General features: G+C 39.8%; 1 protein-coding gene across 1 annotated transcript; it reads right to left on the bottom strand.

The window, feature by feature from the left end:
- Positions 1 to 1164: 1164 nt before the first annotated feature.
- Positions 1165 to 22412, bottom strand: rapgef5b (Rap guanine nucleotide exchange factor (GEF) 5b). Its single transcript, XM_030748855.1, has 18 exons — positions 22012 to 22412; positions 15624 to 15757; positions 14845 to 14945; positions 10717 to 10795; positions 10464 to 10608; positions 10276 to 10373; positions 8237 to 8267; positions 7967 to 8045; positions 7248 to 7397; positions 6202 to 6299; positions 4914 to 5036; positions 4588 to 4766; positions 4269 to 4359; positions 4111 to 4161; positions 3782 to 3869; positions 3587 to 3651; positions 3440 to 3494; positions 1165 to 3247 (listed from the first exon to the last, which is right to left on the bottom strand). Exons 1-18 carry the CDS (start codon positions 22189 to 22191, stop codon positions 3129 to 3131), a joined length of 1866 nt encoding a protein of 621 aa, XP_030604715.1. The 5' UTR covers positions 22192 to 22412; the 3' UTR covers positions 1165 to 3128.

Raw genomic sequence — 22412 nt, 5'->3', positions numbered from 1 at the left:
TGTGTAATCTGAAATCCTTCATTTTGTGTGTTTGACAAAGTGTTTAAATGTTTAGAGGAGTTTTTGTGTTACACTGACATGAAAAGTATAATAACTTGTCACTTATAATAGTTTGTCCTCCTGTAACTTTTATCCTTAGTTAATCACAGCATTGCTGGCAGAAGTGAGAAATAAAAAAGTACTGCATTACTGTACTTAAATAGTGTTTCCAGGTATCTCTGTACTCGACCATTTTTTCTTTTCATCCCAACATTTTAACACAAATATCTCTACTTTCTACTCCTTAAATTTTCAAAACAGGCTTGTTATTTTACTTTTAACACATCCCTTTGAACCTTCCCAACATCAAACCAATTTGAACCTAAATGGAGGGAAAAATAATGCATAAAAGAAAGACAAACCAAGGGCTGACAAATTTTGAACTACAGCAGCGGCAATGTACAAAGTTTGCAATGACATTAGGAGAGACCTGATCTCCCTGAGGGGCCCCCACCTTACTCCACTCGCTGCCATTACAAGCAGCATGCATGGTTCTGTTAAACCTAATGACAGCAACCAAGGCCACTCAATATTAATGAAGAGCAGCTCAGTTTTTCTTCTGGGAGTGAAAAGAGAGGAAAAAGGCAAGACGGGGTGAGTGGAGCAGATAATAATGATTAAATACAGTATAAAGCTAAATAATTAAATGCTGCTGGTTCAGCCTTAAATGTGAGAGAAACCCGAATAACTTAGCTTCCATTAGCATCACATTATTTGTTCACTTTGAGATTTAATATGAGTTAACTTGGCTAGCAGAGCAGCTTAGTGGGTGTTCTGGGTGACGTGATCGAGGTGAGTGTGGAATATTTTATTATTTATTTCCGGGTGTCAGATTATTTATAACATAATAGTTATGAACATTTGTTGGAGGGACCCCTTGTGAATTTTTGCCTAGGCCCCCAGCAGACCCTAGAAATGCCACTGATCTTCAGTGCTTATCACATACGACTGACATAGAGATGAAAGACGCAAAAAACACAGGCAGGGAACACAAGTGCAAATCCAACACATCTGTGATGGAAAAAGTAGAGCTAGTTACATTATGACTGAAAATGAAGCCATTGGTCAGTTAGCTTTGTACACAAATGGCTGCTAGAAATGTCCTTTAGAGAACTACTTTTTACTTTTATAGTTTAAAAGTACATTTCAGAGCCTGTACAGTTTCACTTTTAGTTGAGCAAAGACTTTTAATCAGTACTTCACCTTCTTCTAGTCTTCTAGTATTTGTATTCCTACTTGAAGTGGTGTTTGTTTGCTGGTGTTAGAAAATAAACTTTGCCTCTTTTGAATGACCACAAGCATCTTTTAGAATAAGCAGCTCATGATGAAAAATATTTTAATACATGCACAGTTGGCACAAATGGTCAGTCCATGGTTTGACATATCATGCAGACCCGCCAAAAACAGTGTGTGCAATTAAAAAAAAAAAAATTGAACAGAATTATCCTAAATAGTGTCTTCAAAGGAAATAAATAATTATGAGATAAATAAATATCCGTATCCAGATTTTCAACATATATATATACACTGTATAAACAGAATCAACTGTACATTGAATTTCAAAATAAGACTGCTAAAACTTGTTTTAAAACTATACAAATGTGAAGAATGGACGCATAGTTCCATGTACACAATTCACTACAACTACTTCAATTTGCCTGACCCAACCTGGCAAAAGTGAGATTTCTCAGTAGACCCATTTAGAGAACAAATACTGCATGTTTAAAATTTTACAGTAGTACTACAATACAATGCACATGAGCAAATGGCTTCTAGTTTTTCTTCTTTCTCTACTTATTTTTGCCCAGAAGGTGCCGTTTTAATGTTTGAATTTTGCTATAGCTTGAACACATTTTTCTTCTAAATTATCTACTCGTGAATTTATTAGAATTAAAAGAAATGCTTTTTTATTTGCTAAATTCTCGTACTCTAGGTACCACAGGTGACGAGCTGAAGTCAGTCTCCAAACTCCAACAAACCCAAACTCAGTGGATGTCTGATCTCAGGAAAATATGCTGTGAACTTTAAAGACCAGTACAGAGAAATACCAGTATGGGTCTGTGGCTTCATTTAACTGATTGTCCACAGCTAAACCACATGAAGTTCTTTGTGCCAGCGCTTTAAAAATGATTGGCAAAATTATGATTAATTCGAATACCAATTTTTCATGGGATTTGGCACAAAGATACATAATTATAACACACACCAACAAAATACAGTATACTGTACTACTCTGTAGTTCCCTGCATTAATTCAATCTATACTGTGCAAAGCCTCATCTTATACACTGTGCTTTGTGATTAAATAATAAAAATGAAAACGTTTTTGTTTTAAATGCACCGTGAAAATAATATACAAAACTGTTAAATATGCAACAACTGTTTCCACTCTAACCATCGTCTTGTTTCAGTAAGACGTCAGCTCGTTGTGCATGCACTGCACTGATTTACTTTGGGAAAAGCAGGTCTTACATCTGGCAACAAGAATATCTGGATTCTGGCAAACTCCAGAAAACAGAAGTGTGTGTAAAAGTGTGTAATGAACTTGTTAGCTGAAATATTCTTTGGTTAAATCTGATGAGCCAACTGCCAGTGTGTGTTAATGGTGTTAGAAAACAGCAGCTGTCTGAAAAGTCATAAACAGTTATAAACCAGTCGTCCTTCTGTGTTCAGTGTTTGTGTTGTGCTGAATGCTCAAAGAAAAGGCTAGTATAGTGACCCCAGGAGTTGTTGTATCAGAAGGAAGCTTTTCACCTGCAAACTCTGTTTGTTTTTGCAGGCTGCTGATTCTCCTCAAAGGGAACTGTTGATTGCAGTGCGTCATAGTTAGACGGATTCTACACTTAGCATCAAGCTGGCGTTACACGCTGTACACTCTGATGGTATTGGCTGACCCTGCTTTGATTTTTCATGTTATGTTTGCTGCCTGCTCCTATCTCTGGTGACTAATCTCCTGATCAAATAGCGCCCTCCTGTGGTTGGTCAGGGTCATGTAGCCTTCGTGCGATTGCTGACTGAGTCCTGAGAGTTAGACGAGGCAACAATAAGGTTGTCCCTTGGCACAGTATGAAGAAGGGTCAGAGCTGTTTTCTAAGCACGAGGCTCCAGCCTGTGTGACAGTTCAAACAGAGTCTGCTGATTGTCGATGATGTGAAGATAGTCAATGTAGGCTCGCACCTCTGAGCTGCTCTTCCCTGTTATTCCATTTCCTGGAATAAATAGAAAACGTGTTACTTTGCTGAGTGAACAGAGTTTTGTTGACCGTGTTAAAAACACTGTATTAAATGATGTAAAGACCGATGATGATGCTTTATTAACATATTTAAAAATGCTGCGTCATCATTGCTTTGAGTGTGAAAGTTTGTGTAAAAAATGTAGTCATGACTTATCTAAATACTGACCCATGTGATCTTTCTGACACTGTCGGATGAGACGCACCATGTCTGCTATCATGTGCTGGAAACAAAACGCAGACACAGGCGTCTTTAAATGTAAAATTTAGTATTCTGTGCTGAAGCATGCACTGCTACAAAAACACACAAACTCACCAGCTTTTCAAAATTTACCAGGTTATCGTGAAACGTCTTGTTGCCTTCGTGAATGAATGTGATATCTGGAGCAGAAGAACAGTTTGTTTAATATTCACCAACAGGTTTGTTCTAACATGTCAGATCTCCCCAGTACTCTCCTCCTAGAGTTAGACTTGCTGTGGGGGAGCTGAAGTGACAGAATAATGAGTGCACCTTTCAGTAGCAGAGGAAGAAAGGGAATCTTCGGAGCCTTCATCTTCTTGAAGGAGTCCCTGTAGGCCTTGTGGTTCAGCGAGGGATCCTGTGAAGACATTTTTAAAATGAATGAGTCTTATCCTGCGGGGGGTGAATGTGTCTTCCTGTGCTAGATGCTTTGTTAGAGACTAATGATGATCTAAAGCACCTAATGTTTCACATTAGATGTTGATTTTAGAAATTAAAAGCATATGTTGGGTTCAGTCATTCACACCAACACAAGGGCTTCTAGGCCCTGTTATAGTGTGGATTCAGTTTAGCGTTTATACTGCACCAAATACACTTACTGTAACTGTCTCCAGCTCTGAAAACAGCCTTTTGAATTTTCCGGGAACTTTCTGTAGAGACAGTGACAGATGCTTTCAGACACTTCGGGTATACATATGAACGTGGCAAAGATGGAAAAGAATTCCTGTGAGACAAAAACCAAAAACAAACATCCGACCTCCCACGTCTGACTGAGGCGGCTCACGGCTGCTGTGTTGAGGCCCATTATGATCGCAAAGAAACAGTTGAGGTTCCTCTGTGCTTTACAGCTGCAAATCACACAAGCACACAATTCATTGGCTTTAAGACTTGACAGCATGAAAGGAGATGTAGTTTACTGATTTGCCACTGGGTGGTGCAGTATTCCCATAAAAAAAAAACCTCTCACCCCTCAAACGCTGTAATAGGTTTGAACTAAGAGTGTGAGAAGCCAATGTGAATACTGCATCAGTGAACCTTTTATTACACTGCAGTGGCGTGTGAGGCTCGATACTAACTGGGCAGCAATCTTTATGAATTTCTTGATGAGCTGAACCCGTTTGCAGAGCGTTGGGCACAGCAGCACCTCGGTCATCACCCACAGCTGGATGTCATTGCATCGCTGCAGCAGGAACTCTAAAGCTGTGGTGTGGTTGCTGCTGGCGTGGCGGTTGAAGGTGAAGTAGACCAGCTCTTGCTGTAAAAGAACAACATTTACTGAGCAGATGTGCAGGACACACACGTGATCCTAGCCACGTTTTTTTTTTTTTCAAACCCCTTTAGACCTTTGAAGGATACGATTTTAGAGTGAACATTTTGTGCAAGTTCAAGTTGTGAGACAAACCTCGTGCACTGAATCAAAAATTGTCCAGTCAAAATCGGTGAGTGCAACAGCTACATCCCATGTGTTTAAACTCAGCATGTGAGCCGTCCCCTGCTGCAGCTCTGAGTTATCTGTGAAGGGGTTCTGTAAAAGGAAAATAAGCAAAAACAAAAAAAAGGAGAAACACACACAAACTATTACAAGATCAGTGCTGTACACATATTCAAAATTTCCCTTTTAAATAACACTGCCCTGAATACTGACATTAATATTCAGAAATTTGTGCAGACATTTTCCTGAGCCAGAGGTGGGCACCCTTGAAGATAAACACATGGCATGTGTTGCTTTAATTTCAATATTAAAAATGAACAGTCCTCTTGCAGGTTTTGAGGTCATGCATATTAGAATGAGCCATTTCTACTGTAGAGAAAATGTATATTTAAAAATTAAAGTCAATCATAAGTCAACTTCTCCGTGGACAGGTATTTAAACCATTTATACAACTCAGAGATGAGTTTGACCCCAAAGTGATCTAAACAGATTTTTATGAATTAGAAACTATGTTACAAAACACACAGACTGGGAATCTATCAGAAAGGAACCCTCCCACACAGAAATACTTCATTTTTCTGTCTGAACACCACCTTGTAACAAAAAACAAAACAAAACAAGCTACAGACATTTTGGATAAATATTAAGGAGGAACTGGGAACATTTTTAGTAATGAGTCTTCCAGTGGACCCTTTATTATTTCTACTAGGTGTGTTTCCTGACCATATATTTACCATGGAACAATGTTACATATTACATATTTTGCTCATGATTGCTAGGAAGATGATTACTATTAACTGGGGAAAGCCTGACCATCCCACAATTGCCCAATGGCTACAGAAGGTGAAGCATGTATATAAGATGGATCAAATGACTGCCCAGCTAAAAATGCCTACTTTTATAAGACAGTGGAAACCAATTACCAAATATCTTGCCCAGAACTCTTATGCCCATAGCATTATCGATTTCATTATATATTCTAGTCGCAATAACTGTAAAGTCAATAATACCTACTGTAGAATATGTATCTCCCTCCACCCCTTTTTTAAAAAAGTCTTTATTTTTTTATTTTGTATTTATTTATTTTTTCCTTCCTCGCTTTCTTTAAAATGATGAATAGAGCCCAATATCGTGCCTGTTTTTTTTAATACCAAAGATGCCATGTGATGTTAACAGTCTGTAATAACGTGGTTAAAGGCAATAAAAGTAAAAAAACAAAAAAAAAAATTAAGGTCAATCATAAAACTTTTATTCCTACCAGGACTTCACCAAGGTCCTTCCTGCACGCGTGCAGCCTTCCCACTGAACGTAAACAATTGGAGAAGACTCTGTCCTGAGGCTGCAGGAGGAGTCTACCTGCAGGAGGGAGAAAACATATCACAAACAGCAGAATACCATTAAAAATCTGTCAGGGAGCATGCAAGCAGCTATCACTGGTTAGAGATAAGACTCTCTGTGCCAAGCTCCACTTTGAGGTGGCCTGACACTTTAGTCACTGATAACAGATACTGACTCTATTACTTGACTGTAAATGGCTGTCCCTTCAAACTGGGGTGACATCGAAGTCAATAATGTTGATTCCAGTCTCATACATTCATATCTAGGCTCAATGTCAAAATAAATACAGAAAGAAGCTTCAAATGTGACATTATGTGAGGGGGAAAAAAGAAAGGAAAAATTACTTGGGTCCACTTGTCTCCTTAGAGTAAAGGATCACTAAAATCAATACATAGTTGTTCTGACTGATCAACTTATTCTGACATGAGTGCTCGCTTCCATATGGAAATGACTCTGAACAGTTTGATAAATATGAAGATGGCCTTCACAGTCATTAGACACCTATAATAGACTCTGGTGTGTTAAACAGTAGTCTAACACACCAACATCAACAATACACAAAAGAGTTGGACAGTCAATACCAAGAAACATTCAAGCTGTTCTAGTAGGACGTGGTGGCCCAGCACCTCATTAAAACACGTTATATAGGCTTTTCCTTTAATTTGGCACACATTTGCATTTACATGGATTTTTTTAGTCTCATAACTGTACTGGTTTGTACTCTAGCATTCAACTGTAGTGCTGTAGTGTTAAGTCATGAGTTTAATTTCAGCGTGGAAAGTACTGCCGTTATTGTTCTGCATATGTTTTCCATATAAATACCAGCATGCACATGCTTGATTGTTGTATACTGCAGGCTATACTCTTCTGATAGAGAGCAATATCCTACAGTTCTGGGGTGCCATGGTTGGGGCATTTAAGTGGTGATGCTATGGTCTATAACCAGACTAATAAAATGGTATTTACCTCCAGGATAAGTGACAGCCACAAGTACCAGTTCCTCCTGGGTGACATCCATCCTTTCTGCCACTGCCTGCACCAACTCCTGTGCTACTACCCCAGATTGGACCCTCATACTTAGGTATGAGTCCATGGTTATATACACATGACACAGCACTGGTAAAGGGAAAAATATGATTTTGTTAAGTTGTAATATGCATGAAATATGCACTGCTCATACAGGAACTTAACATGGCCATATTCCTCTATTAATCACACTACAAAATCCAGTGACTGAGGGGCTTCTTCCCATCTAGGGGTCTTGGGAAGCTGCCCACTGACCAATCCATTGTTTACAGTGTGGGATAGAGTTTACATATTGAGGACACAGACTATGACAATCAAATCATGTGCTTCCTTTTGTCTTTCATTTGGATAAACTTACCCTTTAAAAGAAACACTGTTTAAAACTGGGACATTTTTTCAATTACTATCTGGCTCCTTTTACTACATGTTTTCATAGTATAGCACCTTGTAACTTTGGTTTTGAAAGGTGCTGTATAAGTTTAATATTATTAAGCTACTATATGTCATAAGTCAGGTATTTTCTCTTCCAAATATCTCATTCACTTACTGGTAAAATGCCCATTGTTCTACAGTTCAGACTAAAGGTCTCCTTTCACTTACTTTGGAAACAACGTATGATGGGAGGAATGTGTGAAGAATGAAGCATTTTTACAACTTACCTTCCTTGGTCTCCCTCTGTGTTCCCCTGGACTGGAGCCCATTCTCTTTCAGACTCAATTGGTGGAAAAGTGCTTTGGTCTGAAAGAGGGGAAATGCGTGGATTTTGACACACACTCATACTGCCTGAGAACATCATGCATTTCGGTGGAACAACGGAACAATGCTCTTAGGAGGAAATGTGACTATAATAACCCCAACACCCATAATGTCAAACAGGACAGCCAGCCCTGCTGAATAAACTCCTCTATTTCTTAATGTTGTTCACCTACCTTTCTTTGAGGGGAATAATCATCCACAGTACTGAAAAAAGAAGAAGAAACAAATCGGTGAAATGCACCATTTGTGAAATTAAATATTCGCAAAAGACATTTTTGCACTTTGTCCTAAAAACTGATCTGATGCTTTTTCTTGGGCTGCCACTATGTGTAGTGCAAAACAAGATAACCCTCCATGCAGTCTATAATCAAGGTAAAAGGAAAACATATACACTCCTCCACCGTGTTCAGTCCATTATTTAAGCTCGGTGTCAAGGACAGATTAGAGTGCTTAGCAGATTTTAGATCTTCCAGCGTGATACCATCATTTAATCACCCTATTCTCATGGGTTAGTCCTGGTTTGATGGATAGCCCCATGTCCATTATCATCCCTCAGCTTTTACTGGGCTCTGCATCACAAAAGGCATGTTGGCACAAAGCCTGCCCACGGGGATCTCCTCTCATAGGCAAGCAGCAAACGTGCACTAATGAAAAACCTGATTCCCTCCGTCATGTCAAAGCACCGCTTGTGATCTAACTCGTTCTTTCACTCCTCAAAAAACAGAATCACCATGGAAGCCAATTAGCTCAGTGAATGATAATGGCACATCATTAGAGAGTGCAAGAAAACAAACACAGTTTTGTTCCTCAGTTTAACCTTCCTTTTGCACAAAAGCCAGATGGAAGTTGATGAGAGGCTTCTTTATATATATAAAGAAATGACACCTTTTTCACTCTGTAGCAGATTGCCACATGGCAGCCAACCTTGTCCTCCCCTAGGGTAGGACTGATTGTGAAAAGCTCATAAATAGAAGAGTATGTCAGTTGGTAACACCCACGCAAAATCAGCTGCTTTATAAGAGTGGGTGTTGTGGATTTCCCTCCGTGCATATAAACATGAATGAGACACAGTCAGATAATAGCAGCAGGGTCAGGTTGAATCATCTGCACTGCTTTTAATGGGCGTCAGGCTGGAGCAGCCCCAGGGGAGGAGATGTGGCCGGGGGGCTGACAAAGGGGAAGGGGCACATGGGTGTGGCAATGAGTCTGGTGATTCAGGGTTGTAGCATCAAAAAAGCAACGTGATGCTTATTTTTTATTAAACCAGGCACTGGAGCAAAGGAAAGATTTCACTTTCAGAACAACAAAAACAGATCAAAGCTGAAATTCTGTGAAATATTTGATTGAATGTATTTTATTTATACATTTAGTAGATCAAGTGCATGCTTTATTTAATGCAGAAAAAATCTTTGTTTATTCATAAATAATCTGCTTGTCCAGTGCTACAATCAGTCTAAAAAAGATGCCTTCTATTGCTTATAAAAATATCTATAAAAAGTTGTGTGTAAATATAAAAGGTTTTAGGTATGTACACGATTACATATTCTATATATCTTTACTGTGTAGCTTGCAAAGCATTTAGAGTACACACAAGCTTCATTTAATCCCCAACTGATTGCACTGATACTGTCTATCGTGTTCAGAATATTGGGTGAAATGACTTTATGACTCAACAAGTCTGAAAGTATTCTGATGTGTATCACTATATTTGCAATTGTGCTCATGTGTTTGGCACCACTCACAGTCAGCTGGCTAGAAACAGAGTCTTGTAAACAAGTGGTGGAACAAAAAGTACGCGCTTGCTCTTTGTGGTTTTTCTCATTCTCACGGAAAACATTTCAGGCAGCTTATTTCTCAAAATTCTTGTATACCCTCAGTTTTGGGAATTTGAGATGAAGAGCTCGGTGACATTCATATGCATACCACCCCAGAACTCTGCAATTGCTTTTCATTTTTTTGAATGGATTCATTGATAAGAATCTAAAGAAAGACACCAAGCAGAGAAGAAGCCCTTTCTTTGTATTCACAGAACAGTTTGTGTCTCCACTTTTAGACCTCCACCAGTCACAGATCTTGCTACATATTTTCCACACCCAGGCTTGATGAGTTTTTTTTCCCCATTAAATAGATTTTTAAAGTTGGTCTGCATTAAACTATAGAATTCTCTCTGTTGACACTGAATGAGGAATAAAGCGATCACATATTAACTCACTGTCTGCGATGCAGCTGGTAGAGTTTCTGCAGCTCCCCCAAATCCCTCTCCAGGGCCGGGTGCTCATAAAGATCATCCAGCACATAACGATACAGAGTCTGGAAGGAAATGTCAATTTTCATCTCTTCCACACAAAGTTCACCTCCCACCCAGTTTCCACCCTTTTCCGTTTGCACAGTATGTCCTACCTTCATGAAGAGTTTGACATGCTCGTCTTCTCTCAGGAAGTCTTTGCAGAGGGACATCCACTGCGACACCAGGTGCAGGAGTTTCTGCTTCCTCTCCAGCGCCTCCTTCCGATCCTCTTTCCGTCTGTGTCTCTTGGTGCAATAGGTGGGATTCGGTTAAGGTTTCAGCACAAAAAGGAACGCAGATTATTTCTCATTTCTGACATCAAATGCAGTCTTTGTAACATTTGTATAAACATTTGCTCAAGGATATTGTCCCAGCAGAGCTTGGCATAAATCACTTGTAGACATGAATACTGGGTACGTTAACAGGAAGTCATCTAGAAGTGTATCTGTAAAGAGAAATACTGATCATGAGCAAAAATTGTACATTTCATGTTAACTATACCTTCAGAAAGTCAGAAAACAAAACTCACAGCGTATTTAAATTCTGCACATCCCGTTACACCTTCGTCTTAAGCCTTTTTTCAGACATGAGATACACTGTCACTGTTAAAGTGCTGATATTCTGTCATTCAGACATAGGTCACTTTTGCATTAACCCAGCAGGATTGCGACCTTTATCAAAAAATGAGCAGGGGTCCTCATTCAAACATGAAGCCAACACGTTCGGGTACTGTTAGATTAATGGAAAGGAGTGCATGTCTGAAAAGGGGCTTTATGGATATAGCCTCAGGAGGTTAGTTCTGTGCTGCAAGATGCTGGAAGGCAACGACACAAGTGACCTTGACAACTGTATGATTAATGTCTGCTTAGCTGTACATACAGGGGAGCTTGACTAATTGCGATGGCTTCATTTGTTTTTTTCTATTCCACTTTAATAATGTGAGAAGGAGCGCTCATTCTTTTCTGTCAAATATCACCCAACAAGAACTAAGAGATACATTTTAGAGGAAAACGATATGCGAGCGACCTTTCATCACACACTATTCTTCACGGTCAGCTCGATATAATGACCCAATGAGAAATCTTTTTCCATTTTGCACTAACAAGTTCAAACAAGCCTTTACTGGGATTATCTGCAGTCTCACACATTTGCTACTGCAGGCTGTACCAGTGAAGATAAGCCAATAATGTTAATGTGTCAGGTGACTCTCTGACCTGTGATGAAGTCACTGTTCTTCATTGTTATTTTCTTGCTCACAAAAAAGCAATCTGATGTTGCTGCTGTGCAAGCATGCCGTTGTGTTTACGAGCAGCATTTTCTGCCAGTCTACCCGTCTATGATTTCTTACCAAGGTTAAACATGGAAAAGTGATTCTGCAGGTAGACAAAATCAAAACTGTTCAAATGGATCACCAATAGCATTCCTAACGTAAACCGAACTTACACCAACATGCACCATCATGTTTACAGGTGCATTTTTCAAGAAAGAAAGCTGATTTTACTTAACCAGATTTCTTTCTTGAAAATCACATACAAATCTTTTTCTTTCAGAATATCTTATTAAACTGCGGGCAGCCATTCATCTGAATGTGCTCTGAAACTCCTATTCAGAAACTGTCATTAAAAAGATGTCCTCAAAATGAAAAACAAAACAAAAGGCGTAAAGTGAAAGAAACTCTCAGACATAATGTCCAGCCACAAGCAAAAAGCTTTACAAATGCCATTAGCACCAACGTCCTCTCAACCCCTCTGTAAGTGTGCCTCACATCCAGAATTGTAAATTCTTCTTTTCAATTTCACACTAGCTTCCCAAGGCCTTTGTGTACGTTCTGGTCCACAGGACTCCCCGACATCATTATGTTAATCCATGCAGAGCAGCTGTGGATACATCACTCACTGCTTATGAGCAGTTAAACATGCGTCTTCCATAAAAACACACCTTAACACAAAGCCAGAAAACAGCACAGGAGAGATCACAACCCACCCACATGTACTGCATCTACTTTAACACACACACACGCACACGCGCTGACTGTGCACTGCTGACTCGCACTGCTGCCTACTGCTGTATTTTCTCCAAGCTAAACTGAAACACTTTCTCACATGCCGCTCCCCAGGATCTACAGTTTGCAAGTTTTTTCTTTTTGAAGTTGGAAAACAGAATAAATATTTAATTTCATGACCTGGAGTTCTGTAGTTTTTAACAGAACAGAAAAAAAAAAAAAAAAGAAGCGGCTGACCTGCAGGATCAAGATTTAATCTAGCAATTTAGCAGAAGATTTGTTTGCTTCATACATGCAAAGATATTTATGTGTGAATTCTGCAGTGTAAATAAAGCTTAATAAGGAGCTGGGTTGTTTTGTGACTCTACATCAGTCTATTTTTAATATTTCTCAGTTATAATGTGTAGTTGAAGTGATTGCAGACAGTAGAAAAATCCAAAACACATTCTACACTGCTGTTTAGGATCACATATGATCTTACTTTCAGACACACAAACCAAAACAAAATTTTATCTCCTTTCCAACAGAATTGCATAATTGATTTACTAAACTACCTTGCCAATGCTGTGAAATCATCGATAGGCTTGCCAATCAACCTGCTTGTCTCGTTTGCATCTCAATCTAACTGATCAATGCAGTCTTTGAAATCTGCAGGTTAATGTGTCACTTACAAGCTCAGTTGCCACCAGAAGGCATTAGTTTAGCATTTTGAGCTTTTATATTTTCTATTCTTTCACTTTCACTACAAATAAACATTTCTCCACATGGTGCAAACGAGCTGGGACATCCTCTCATTAAGAGCACAAATGTTCCATTGCATGTTTTTCAGAGCTAGCAGTGTGCAGTGTGATCTGTGCAGCGCGAGAATCAATAGCTGCACTCAGGGACTGGGTACAGGAAAGAAGGCAATACTGAACACTTGTGAATGCTAACCACAGTGCTAAGGAAACAGCAGCACAACAGACATCCACACAGCACTGACTGCTGCAGTGATTCACACTTACTTTTCCACAGACATGCCTGGGGTGCTTTCAGAAAAGCGCCATCTCTCGCAAAAAGACAGAAAGCTTTGCATGCCTAATGTTGTGTACTGAGTAAACATGGAAGTGAGGGCTGAGATAATGAAATAAAAATGACTTTCCAATGTGCTGTACTGTGTGTAAGTCATGAGCACTTCAATAACTGTGAGATTTTCTGAGCCATCCTTGAGAGATGGATCAAAACACAGCAGCTTGTTGAATGTTCCAATGAATCTTGTTTTGAGGAAATCAGGAATCTCATTCTATGAGGACATCCTTAGCAATAGCACAAACTAGGGGCCAGCAGGAACTGGACTATAAACATTACAGAGTGCAGATCAATTGCTGCTCAGGACTCATCCCCCCTCAGGTCTCTGGCTCTTTGACCCTGGGATACTGCTCAGCATCATGCTAGGGAGCATCCATTGCTCCCTACGGAGCATTAACTTCTATATACTCCTTCGAGTTGTACTAATAGTGAACCATACATAAACAACACAATGCCCTTCTGAGCCGATTATACTCTAAATGAACCAAGGATGGAATGCTTAAACTATTTTGCCCACTAGCTGACTTCATGTTTAACTTTATATTGGAATTAAGTACTTAAATAAAGCAATAAAAAAAAATTAGACTCAACATGAACTATAACTCTTTTGTAAATGTCTTGCATCTCTGAGAAGAAATTTGATCTCCAGCTAGCCTGCCTCCATCCCAGTGAGAGATCATCTGTTACCACCTCCATATCCCAAGAAAACTGCATCTCCTCTCCTAACCTCCTTATGCCCACTTTCTTTCCTCTGCAGCATCCCTGCTCTTTTCTTCAATCCTTCCCCCTCCTTGCCTCACAGCTCTCAATCATTATTTCTCATCCAGCTCCAAAAACAGAGGGTCTCCTCTGCCTTGGCAACAGAGTCACATTATCAAGTACCTGCTTGGATGAGAGGAAATGTGTTGATTTGTTGATGCTGCGAGGCTGAACTGCATGTCGCGCAGTCCATTTACAGCCTCACTGAAAAGATATGAGAGACATTTATCTCTGTCGAAGGCTTTTAAATGAACACGCTTGAACTTAGTACCATTTTCGGCAATCATAGCACATGATTAACCCAGTAATAATGCCCAGAGGGGGATACTGTCCCAGCTTTATCAGTAAGAGAAAGGGTGGGGTGTGGAGGGCATAAAGTAAAACAGAAAGTGAAGGCAGCTCATTTACTCTTTCTTTTCTCACTCTATTTTTCACACACACACACACACACACACGCGCGCGCACACACACACACACAGACACACACACACACAGACACACACACACACACACACACACGCACACACACACACACACCATTTCTATAATCATAAAGATAAAAATACTTTTAGTCATTGCTTTCTAATATACAAATAATGTTTTGTGTCAGTTGCAAACTGAGAAAAGTAAAAACAAAGAGGATGACATCAAAACAACTTGCTGACCTGACTCTTTGCCCTGTGTCATCCCTCGATCCTCGTCCACAGTCAGGTCGTTCAGCAAGTGCTCCAGGATCTTCTCAGGGGTCCCTGACACTACCATGTACCTGTCAGACACAACAGAGTCATTGGAAGAGTCCTCCTCAATAGAAGACAGCGAGCGGCTGCTGCTCCATTCCTCCTCTCCCTCTGTCCCCTCATCATCTATGTAGCGAAAGTAAGGGACATCAAAGGTGGGCATTGTCACCGGCTCTGCCCGGCTGGTGCTGTCACTGCTGCTCTTTTCGGAGCCCTCCTCATCCTCCTCGTCCTCCTCCTGCTCCACCAAGGCAGCATGTAGCAGCCTTACGTCCTCCTGCTGCAGGTTCGGGGGCTGTGGCCGAGATCCCATCCTAGCAGAGTCCCCTTGCCCTTATGCCGGCAATGTTGCCGCGGTTACTGCTGCATGACCCTTTTACCCATCCATCTATCCACCTGCACCTGCTAGAGCCTGTAGTCCACAGAGATATCCCGGTATGTTCACGACTAAAAAAAAAACCCTCTTGAATTACTTGAATGGGAAGGCTGGCAGTGGAGCTCTGCCTGACAGTCCCATGCTACCTACTTATATGTATTTAATGTAGTCATTTATGTGTAGAGAACTGTGATGTAAGCATGCCTGAGTGAGTGTGTGAGCCGCAGAGAGGGAGAAGGAGAATGATTAGAGGGAGAGCGCTGAGGGAGCGAAACATATAGTGAGAGAGGGAGGCGATCTGGGAGGGGAGGGGGGGAGTGGAGAGGCTTACCTCCTGTTTCTTGCCTCCTCTCTCCCTCCTCCCCTCGCTGTTGCAGAGAGCTGCTTTGACGACACTCTCTGGAGAACGAGCACATCGTGGCCCCTCTCTCTCAGACACAAGCGGACTGCCTCGTCACTCTGGGGCTGGGGAGAGAAAAGCAGGATGGAGGGAGGGATTGTGTTATCACCAAGGAGATTCCCCTGTATTTTCTCCCACTCTCACACAAATCACCACTGATTTCCATCATAATACTGCACTGTAAGTGAAAGAGAATTTCCATATATCATTATTCAGTCCTTATCGTTGGAGCCCATTCAGGGATTAACATAAAAGACTGTTTTAATTACTGATTTATGTGTAGAACCTATTAAATTATGGGTGGTGACTGAAGGCAGTGTATTTGGAAGCTGTCACATGATTCAACTTTGCATAGTAACAAAGGTTTTGTGGTTTATAGTTTAGAATAGACCCCGATTCACTCAGCAGGTACTTGTCTTTTTACCACCGTGAGTTGCAAAGAATGATAAATTTATCTCCTTTTTGTCTACTATCCCTCACTCTCTCTTTTTTTTAGTCTCTATTTGTCTCAGTCATACACAATGAGTGAATTAAAACAATAAAATAAAGTACTCTTTTTCTCTTCCTATCTTTTGCAATACATCTAACTTAACTAAAGTCTAAATCTTAAACAAAAGGTTTTACTGTAGTGTCTCTGAAGTATGAAGAAGGCTGACAGCTGCTTGACAATGGAGTAGCCTGGATCAGTGATATTGGTCTTAATGAGGACTTCACTGTATGTTGCATGCACATGCATCCTGAATTAGGCCCCCACCCCTCATTTTTCACCCATTCGCCCCTTCTCAGCCATCAGTCACTGCAACATAAGCCTTTGTTCATGCAATTAGCTGGGCAGACATGCTGGAAATGGTTGCAGTTTGCGGCCCTAATTGCCTTTTGCCAGACAAGCATTCAAGGTCCTTCAGTTAAGCATGGCTTCCTGGCACTATTAAGACTCGTCACAGGATCTGTGGACATATAGATGTGCTACAGACACACAACACATATGCAAAATGTATGCATTCACTCTGCGTGCAAATGCAAACACACAATGTATAATAAAACAGATGCACAAACATAGTGTGTTCATCATTAGCGGGGCCATATTTAGATATCTGCTAAAATGTACTGTATCCCACTAGAAATGAGAAATTGCTCTCAACAAGTGAAGGCTCTGAAGAACTGTAGAGACTGTATTATCTTATCACTGGACTATAGGTCATGGGGATGACGAATATGGAATGAACAAAAAAAAAATCCTACTGAAGGAAAGCTGTGCTGCTGAGCTTTCTGTTTCTGACTTTAGAGGCTCTAGCTGTGAGGTATACTGTGTGCTTCAAGCTTCTTTAAAGCCACAAAAGTACACTTTTTGCCTCATCAGTATGGCAGTACAGCACAGTTAATTCTTGACTATAATTAATATAACATCTCAGTGTATGGCTGATGGGTCAAACAGCAAATAAGACTCTCTTCACAATGAATTATTGATTATTTCTTGGCTGCTTTAGACTACTGCTTAGTGTGTGCTGGGCTTTGTGGTTAGCAGTGTTCCAATACAAAATACAATCAGGCCTCTAGAGTGGATCATTGTGACGAGACAGCAGGGCACCAGGCAACACGGTCTCAAACCTAGTCTTGATTTGACCTTCCTCGAAGTTACTGAAGGCTTCCAAACACGGACACCATCAGCAGAAAAGTAAGAATGACTTTTCAGTCCTCCACTCAAAGCTTCACTGTCCTGTGTTTAGGTCCAGATTCATCCTGCTGGCTAGAGGGATGTTTTTTTATGTATGTCTCTGTGTGAGTCTGGCATGCATGGTATAAAAGGCTTAAAGTGACCTCAAGGCAAAACTTACTTTAACTTGCATTTTTTTTTAATAACCAGTAGGGGGCAACTCCTCTGGTTGTAAAGAAAATTTAAACCGGAAAGAAGTCAAAAGAGAAAATAACCCCCAATGACTTGAGTTGAGTTATTTACGACGGAGTATTAGGGCCACATTTAGAAAAAAAAATAAATCGTGCATTTTGAGAATAAAGTCAAAATTTTGAGAAAAAAGTCGAAATAGTATTTTGAGAATAAAGTCGAAATACTATTTCGAGAAAAAAGTCGAAATCGTCATTTCAAGTCAAATAACGGCCGCGGCTGCTATACCCTCTACAAAATGCCTTGGGTAGATGAAACAACTTGATCAGCTGTCTTAGGGGCTCTACACACGGGGAGCGACGTCGCTCCCTCTCCATTCATGGAACTTCTGCGAAGCGATTGCTGCATCCTTGCACAAGTTCCATAGGAAATGAATGGAGAGCGAGCGACGTCGCTCCCCGTGAGGCGAGCCCCTTATTGTGACTTGTGATTCTGAAAATCCACTCTGTACTGCACGAAGGTGCATTCATCGAAATCCTTGCATCTAACCATTGCCAGTTTGTGTGGTTTTCCTTCTGAGCTGATGCAGCTTTCTGCACATCTCATTACCATCCTCATAGTTATCACTCCATTGTTTTGTGTACTAAAAGAGAAGTAAGTTCCGATTCTTAAGTATAGTTTCGCTAACTCATAATACAAGACATTCTGGAGGTTATAGTAGACGTGGCAATGGCAGGTGTTTGACTTGAAACGACTTAAATCTGCACATTTCGACTTTTTTCTCAAAATACTATTTTGACTTTTTTCTCAAAATTTCAACTTTTTTCTTGAAATTTTGACTTTATTCTCGAAATTTTGACTTTATTCTCGAAATAGTATTTCAACTTTTTTCTTGAAATTTTGACTTTTTTCTCAAAATTTTGACTTTATTCTCTAAATAGATTTTCGACTTTATTCTCGAAATTTTGACTTTTTTCTCGAAATTTTGACTTTATTCTCGAAATTTTGACTTTATTCTCAAAATTTCGACTTTATTCTCAAAATGCACAATTACATTTTTTTTCCTCAATGTGGCCCTAATACTCCTTCGTAGTTATTCAAGCTTGTTTCCGCCACTTAAAAAAAAAAAAAAAGCCATCTGTAGGTCGAAATTTTCAGTTAATAAGTCGAAATTTTGGCTTATGTATCTCAAGTCAAAATTTTATGCTGTCCTACTGGCAAACAGATGTTCTCTCATATTCTTTTAGAATTTGCAAGTATGATTCAAAATCTATTGCTCCATTAATGATACATCAATTACATCAAGCCATCCTAGCCCAGACGCAGTTAAACCAAAAATAATTAAATTTAACAAAATGGGATTACAATAACCTATAAATTATAAATCAGTCTGCTTTAGATCAAAACAAGATTGCATAGTATTCACAGTCTTTCTGCATCAGAGACTCTGACACACATCTACACACATGCAGTGCTCTGTGCGTATATTAAGCATCCTTTTTTCCCACCACTTGGGATTTAACTGATTTCTAAGTGCTTTGATGTCTGAGTTTAGATTTTTGTATGAGTCACATTTTGTACAGTATGTGCAGCATCATTAGATTACTTTTAAGGTATGCTATAATTGAGAATCACTCCACGATAATCTTACATAATGTTAATATTTCTAGAGAATGTCAAGTATTAAATGCAAGGTCGCCATATTTGTCTAGTAATTCTGGGATTAAAAATGACACATACATGCTATTTTTATACTTATCCTTTTTTTTTTACAATTTACATGTACTGCACAAACGTCCTGAGCCACCCCTCACTGCTCTATATTTTGCTAGGAAAATGGGAAATGTATGCAGCAATTAATTGAAACATTTAGAAACATGCATATAAATACAGTATATTGGGCAAAAACAGTGTCTGTACAATTCTAATGAGCTTGAAAGTCAATATTTGGTATGGCCACTTTAATTCTTCAGCACAGCCTGAACTCTCTGAGGCAGCTTTCTTATAATTTTTTTGAATGAAGGACAGTCAAAGCTCTTCTCTAAATGTTGACTGCCTTTGTTCATTCTTTGTCAAGATGATCCCACACTGCTTCAGTAATGCTGAGGTTGAATCTCTGCGAAGGCCAATCCATGACTTAGTGTTTCAGTGGTAAGAAAAAATGAAAACCAAAAAGTGCAGGAGAGCATATATAGAAGAACAAGAAGGAGAGTGCATGAGGTGTGGTCTCTCTCTGAAATTCAGATAAATTATCTGAAATTGGTTGTCAAATTGGTTGTCTTTTATGTGTAGACACAACATTGGTTCATTCCTTGAGTAAGGTACTTTTTTATGTTTGAATTATTTATAGGCCAGTGTTAAGGTTAGTTCCTTCTGAAAACGATCAGGTACAGGGACTGAACTGAAAATGAGCTAAAAAGCAGCCAGTGTCCAAAGAAAAACTGAAAGACCTTCAGAAAGCCTGGAGAACTGTTGCTCAAGACCACTTTAAAAAATGACAAGAAAAGAAAGTCTGGCTCCATGGAAGTAAACATAAAAAAATGAAGGGTGGCTCAATACTGTGTAAAAACACCATTGTTCTGTAGCTTTAACATTTGATCATCCACAGATAGGCAGTGGCTCAGTGCAGGTGGCAGGTTTTTACTGAAAGTGCACGGCGATTAGGAGATCTTGCCGTGTGGTGGAGAAAAGGTCATAATGCTCGGGAATCCACCCTGAAAACATACAATGTCTTGGCATGGTGGTCCGACCACTTGCATCAGTTCTTCCTGCAATTGTTCTGCGGTTCAGCGCAGACACAGCTGGCAGGAAGACTGAAGCTGAACCCACTATAAGGCTAGCCAATCAGATTGCTCCTACGCAGTAAACCAGCAGATGATGTAACAGTTTTAAAAATGTGAAGGCCAACGTGCACATACAGCACTTGTCATATTTTCAGGAACAGCAGACGTTATTGCTGTCGTCACATTAACAGAACCTATGTAACCTGAGTCTGATGTTTCAGTATTTGGTGAACACAGTATTTTATAGTGCTAATTTATCATGAATTAAATTCTATAAATACAAACCCAATAATATTAGCTCAGTTTGAATTTGATGGCAACAACATGTGTTGGGACAGGGGCAACAAAGGCTGGAAAAAGTATGAGGAAGGGTAAAGCCTGAAAATTAATACTGGATGCCCGTGATCTTCAGGCCTCAGATGGAACTACATGAAAAACAGGCACAATTCTGTCATGGAAATCACTCGATGGGCTCAGGAACACTTCCAGAAATCTTAATCTGTACACACCGTCTGCCATGCCACTCACAAATGCTCATTTAAAATGAACTGCAGCAAGGTGGAAAAGTGTTCTATGGTTCTTTTTGGATAACATGGGCACTACTGCACTCTCCAGACTAAAGAGGTACCATCAGACTGGTTATTAGTGCTCAGTTCTGAAACCTACATCTCTGATGATGTAGATGTCCTAGAAGGCAACACTGGCAGGGTTTTAGAGCAGCATATGCTCCTATCTAAAAGACACAGGCTTTGTATATTTGAACAAGACAATGCCACACAGCATACTGCATCTATAACAGCATGGCTTCATAGCAGAAGAAGAGAAGAGTTCGGGTGCTGAACTGGCCTGGATGCAGTTCAGACCTTTCACCAACCAAAAACATTTGGTGCATCATGAAATGAAAAATTTGACATAGAAGACCCAGGCCTGTTGAACAGCTAGAATCGGCTATCAGACAAAAATGGGACTACATTCCTCTCCTAAAAGTCCAGTAACTGGTTTCCTCAGTTCAGACCTTTGTTAAAAGAAGAGGGAATGCTACATAATGGTAAACCAGTTTTGTTGCTGTTGCCATCAAAAATAAAATGACCTTTTATTTATTTATTTTTTAAAATAGTACATTTTCTCAGTTTAAACATTTGATATGTTTTCACAGGTCTCTTGTGTTTTTATTTACATTTTATACACAACATTCCAACTTTTTTGGAATTTGGATTGTAAACACAGGCATAGTGGTTCATCTTCTAGATATAATCTATGTTCCATCTCATTTAAAGCAGTCTGTTTTCTCATATTTAATGAAAGACACTTCTTGCAATCTGTACATAATCTAAGTGGCAACACTAATCTTTAGATAAAGTGGTGATATGGAACTTAAGGAGGCCAATAAGAAAACAGACTGCAAATTAACTTCACTTTGATTAATGGGATACAGCAGAGAGTGCAATGCTTGCAAAATAACAGCATAAAACACCACAGTATAATCACGAGTGAATCTAACTCAGGATGCAGAATCCACTTGCTTTCATTCACAGGGAAAGCCTATTAGCAGAGTGGGATTTATAATTACATATAGAGGACAATCTGATATTTCAAATGAATGATGTGCTTTTGTATCAACACATTTGCATGTTGTAACAAGCAAAAGTAATAGAAATATCTGCTCTGTCTGCAGATGTGTCATGTATCTCACCTCATTTGTCTTTTCTGGGCTCTTGCTGTGGTTTTGCAGAAAGCGGCAGCCATCCTTGGCCAGTCTCTGGACCATCTCCAGTCTGGATATGTCCTCCTTGTCATGCAGGATGCACTTGTTCCCCTGCTGCAGCGCAGGGGACACAGAGAACATGTATCTAAGGCCACAGTCCCACGACATTGCCAGCTAACAAACTACTGGCTTTCTACCAGGAACAACAGCAGAAGTCCTGAACTCGGGCTTACACAACTCTTAAAAAATGTGTAAGAGAGAAGAGCAGCTCAAAAATTTGTGTGGGCTATATGTATGAGTTGTGAGTTTTCTGTCATTGCAGCAAGTGTAAATTCCAGGCCTTGTATAGCAAATGAAGAGACTTCATCGGTTGGACTCCAGGTATCTCG

The sequence above is a fragment of the Archocentrus centrarchus genome, chromosome 16 (genome assembly GCF_007364275.1).
Source record: "Archocentrus centrarchus isolate MPI-CPG fArcCen1 chromosome 16, fArcCen1, whole genome shotgun sequence".
In the NCBI taxonomy this organism is placed as follows: Eukaryota; Metazoa; Chordata; class Actinopteri; order Cichliformes; family Cichlidae; genus Archocentrus; species Archocentrus centrarchus.
Note: the sequence above shows the minus strand (reverse complement) of the source record. Positions and strands in the feature narration are given on the sequence as shown.

Excerpts from the sequence above, each read along its gene's own strand:
- rapgef5b (XM_030748855.1), bottom strand. The coding sequence starts at position 22,191 with ATGTCGTGGGACTGTGGCCTTAGATACATGTTCTCTGTGTCCCCTGCG. Across the intron at positions 8,268-10,275 it reads TACCAGCTGCATCGCAGACA|TACTGTGGATGATTATTCCC; the intron begins GTGAGTTAATAT and ends TTCTTTTTTCAG. Across the intron at positions 4,162-4,268 it reads GCCTCAGTCAGACGTGGGAG|AAAGTTCCCGGAAAATTCAA; the intron begins GTCGGATGTTTG and ends CTGTCTCTACAG.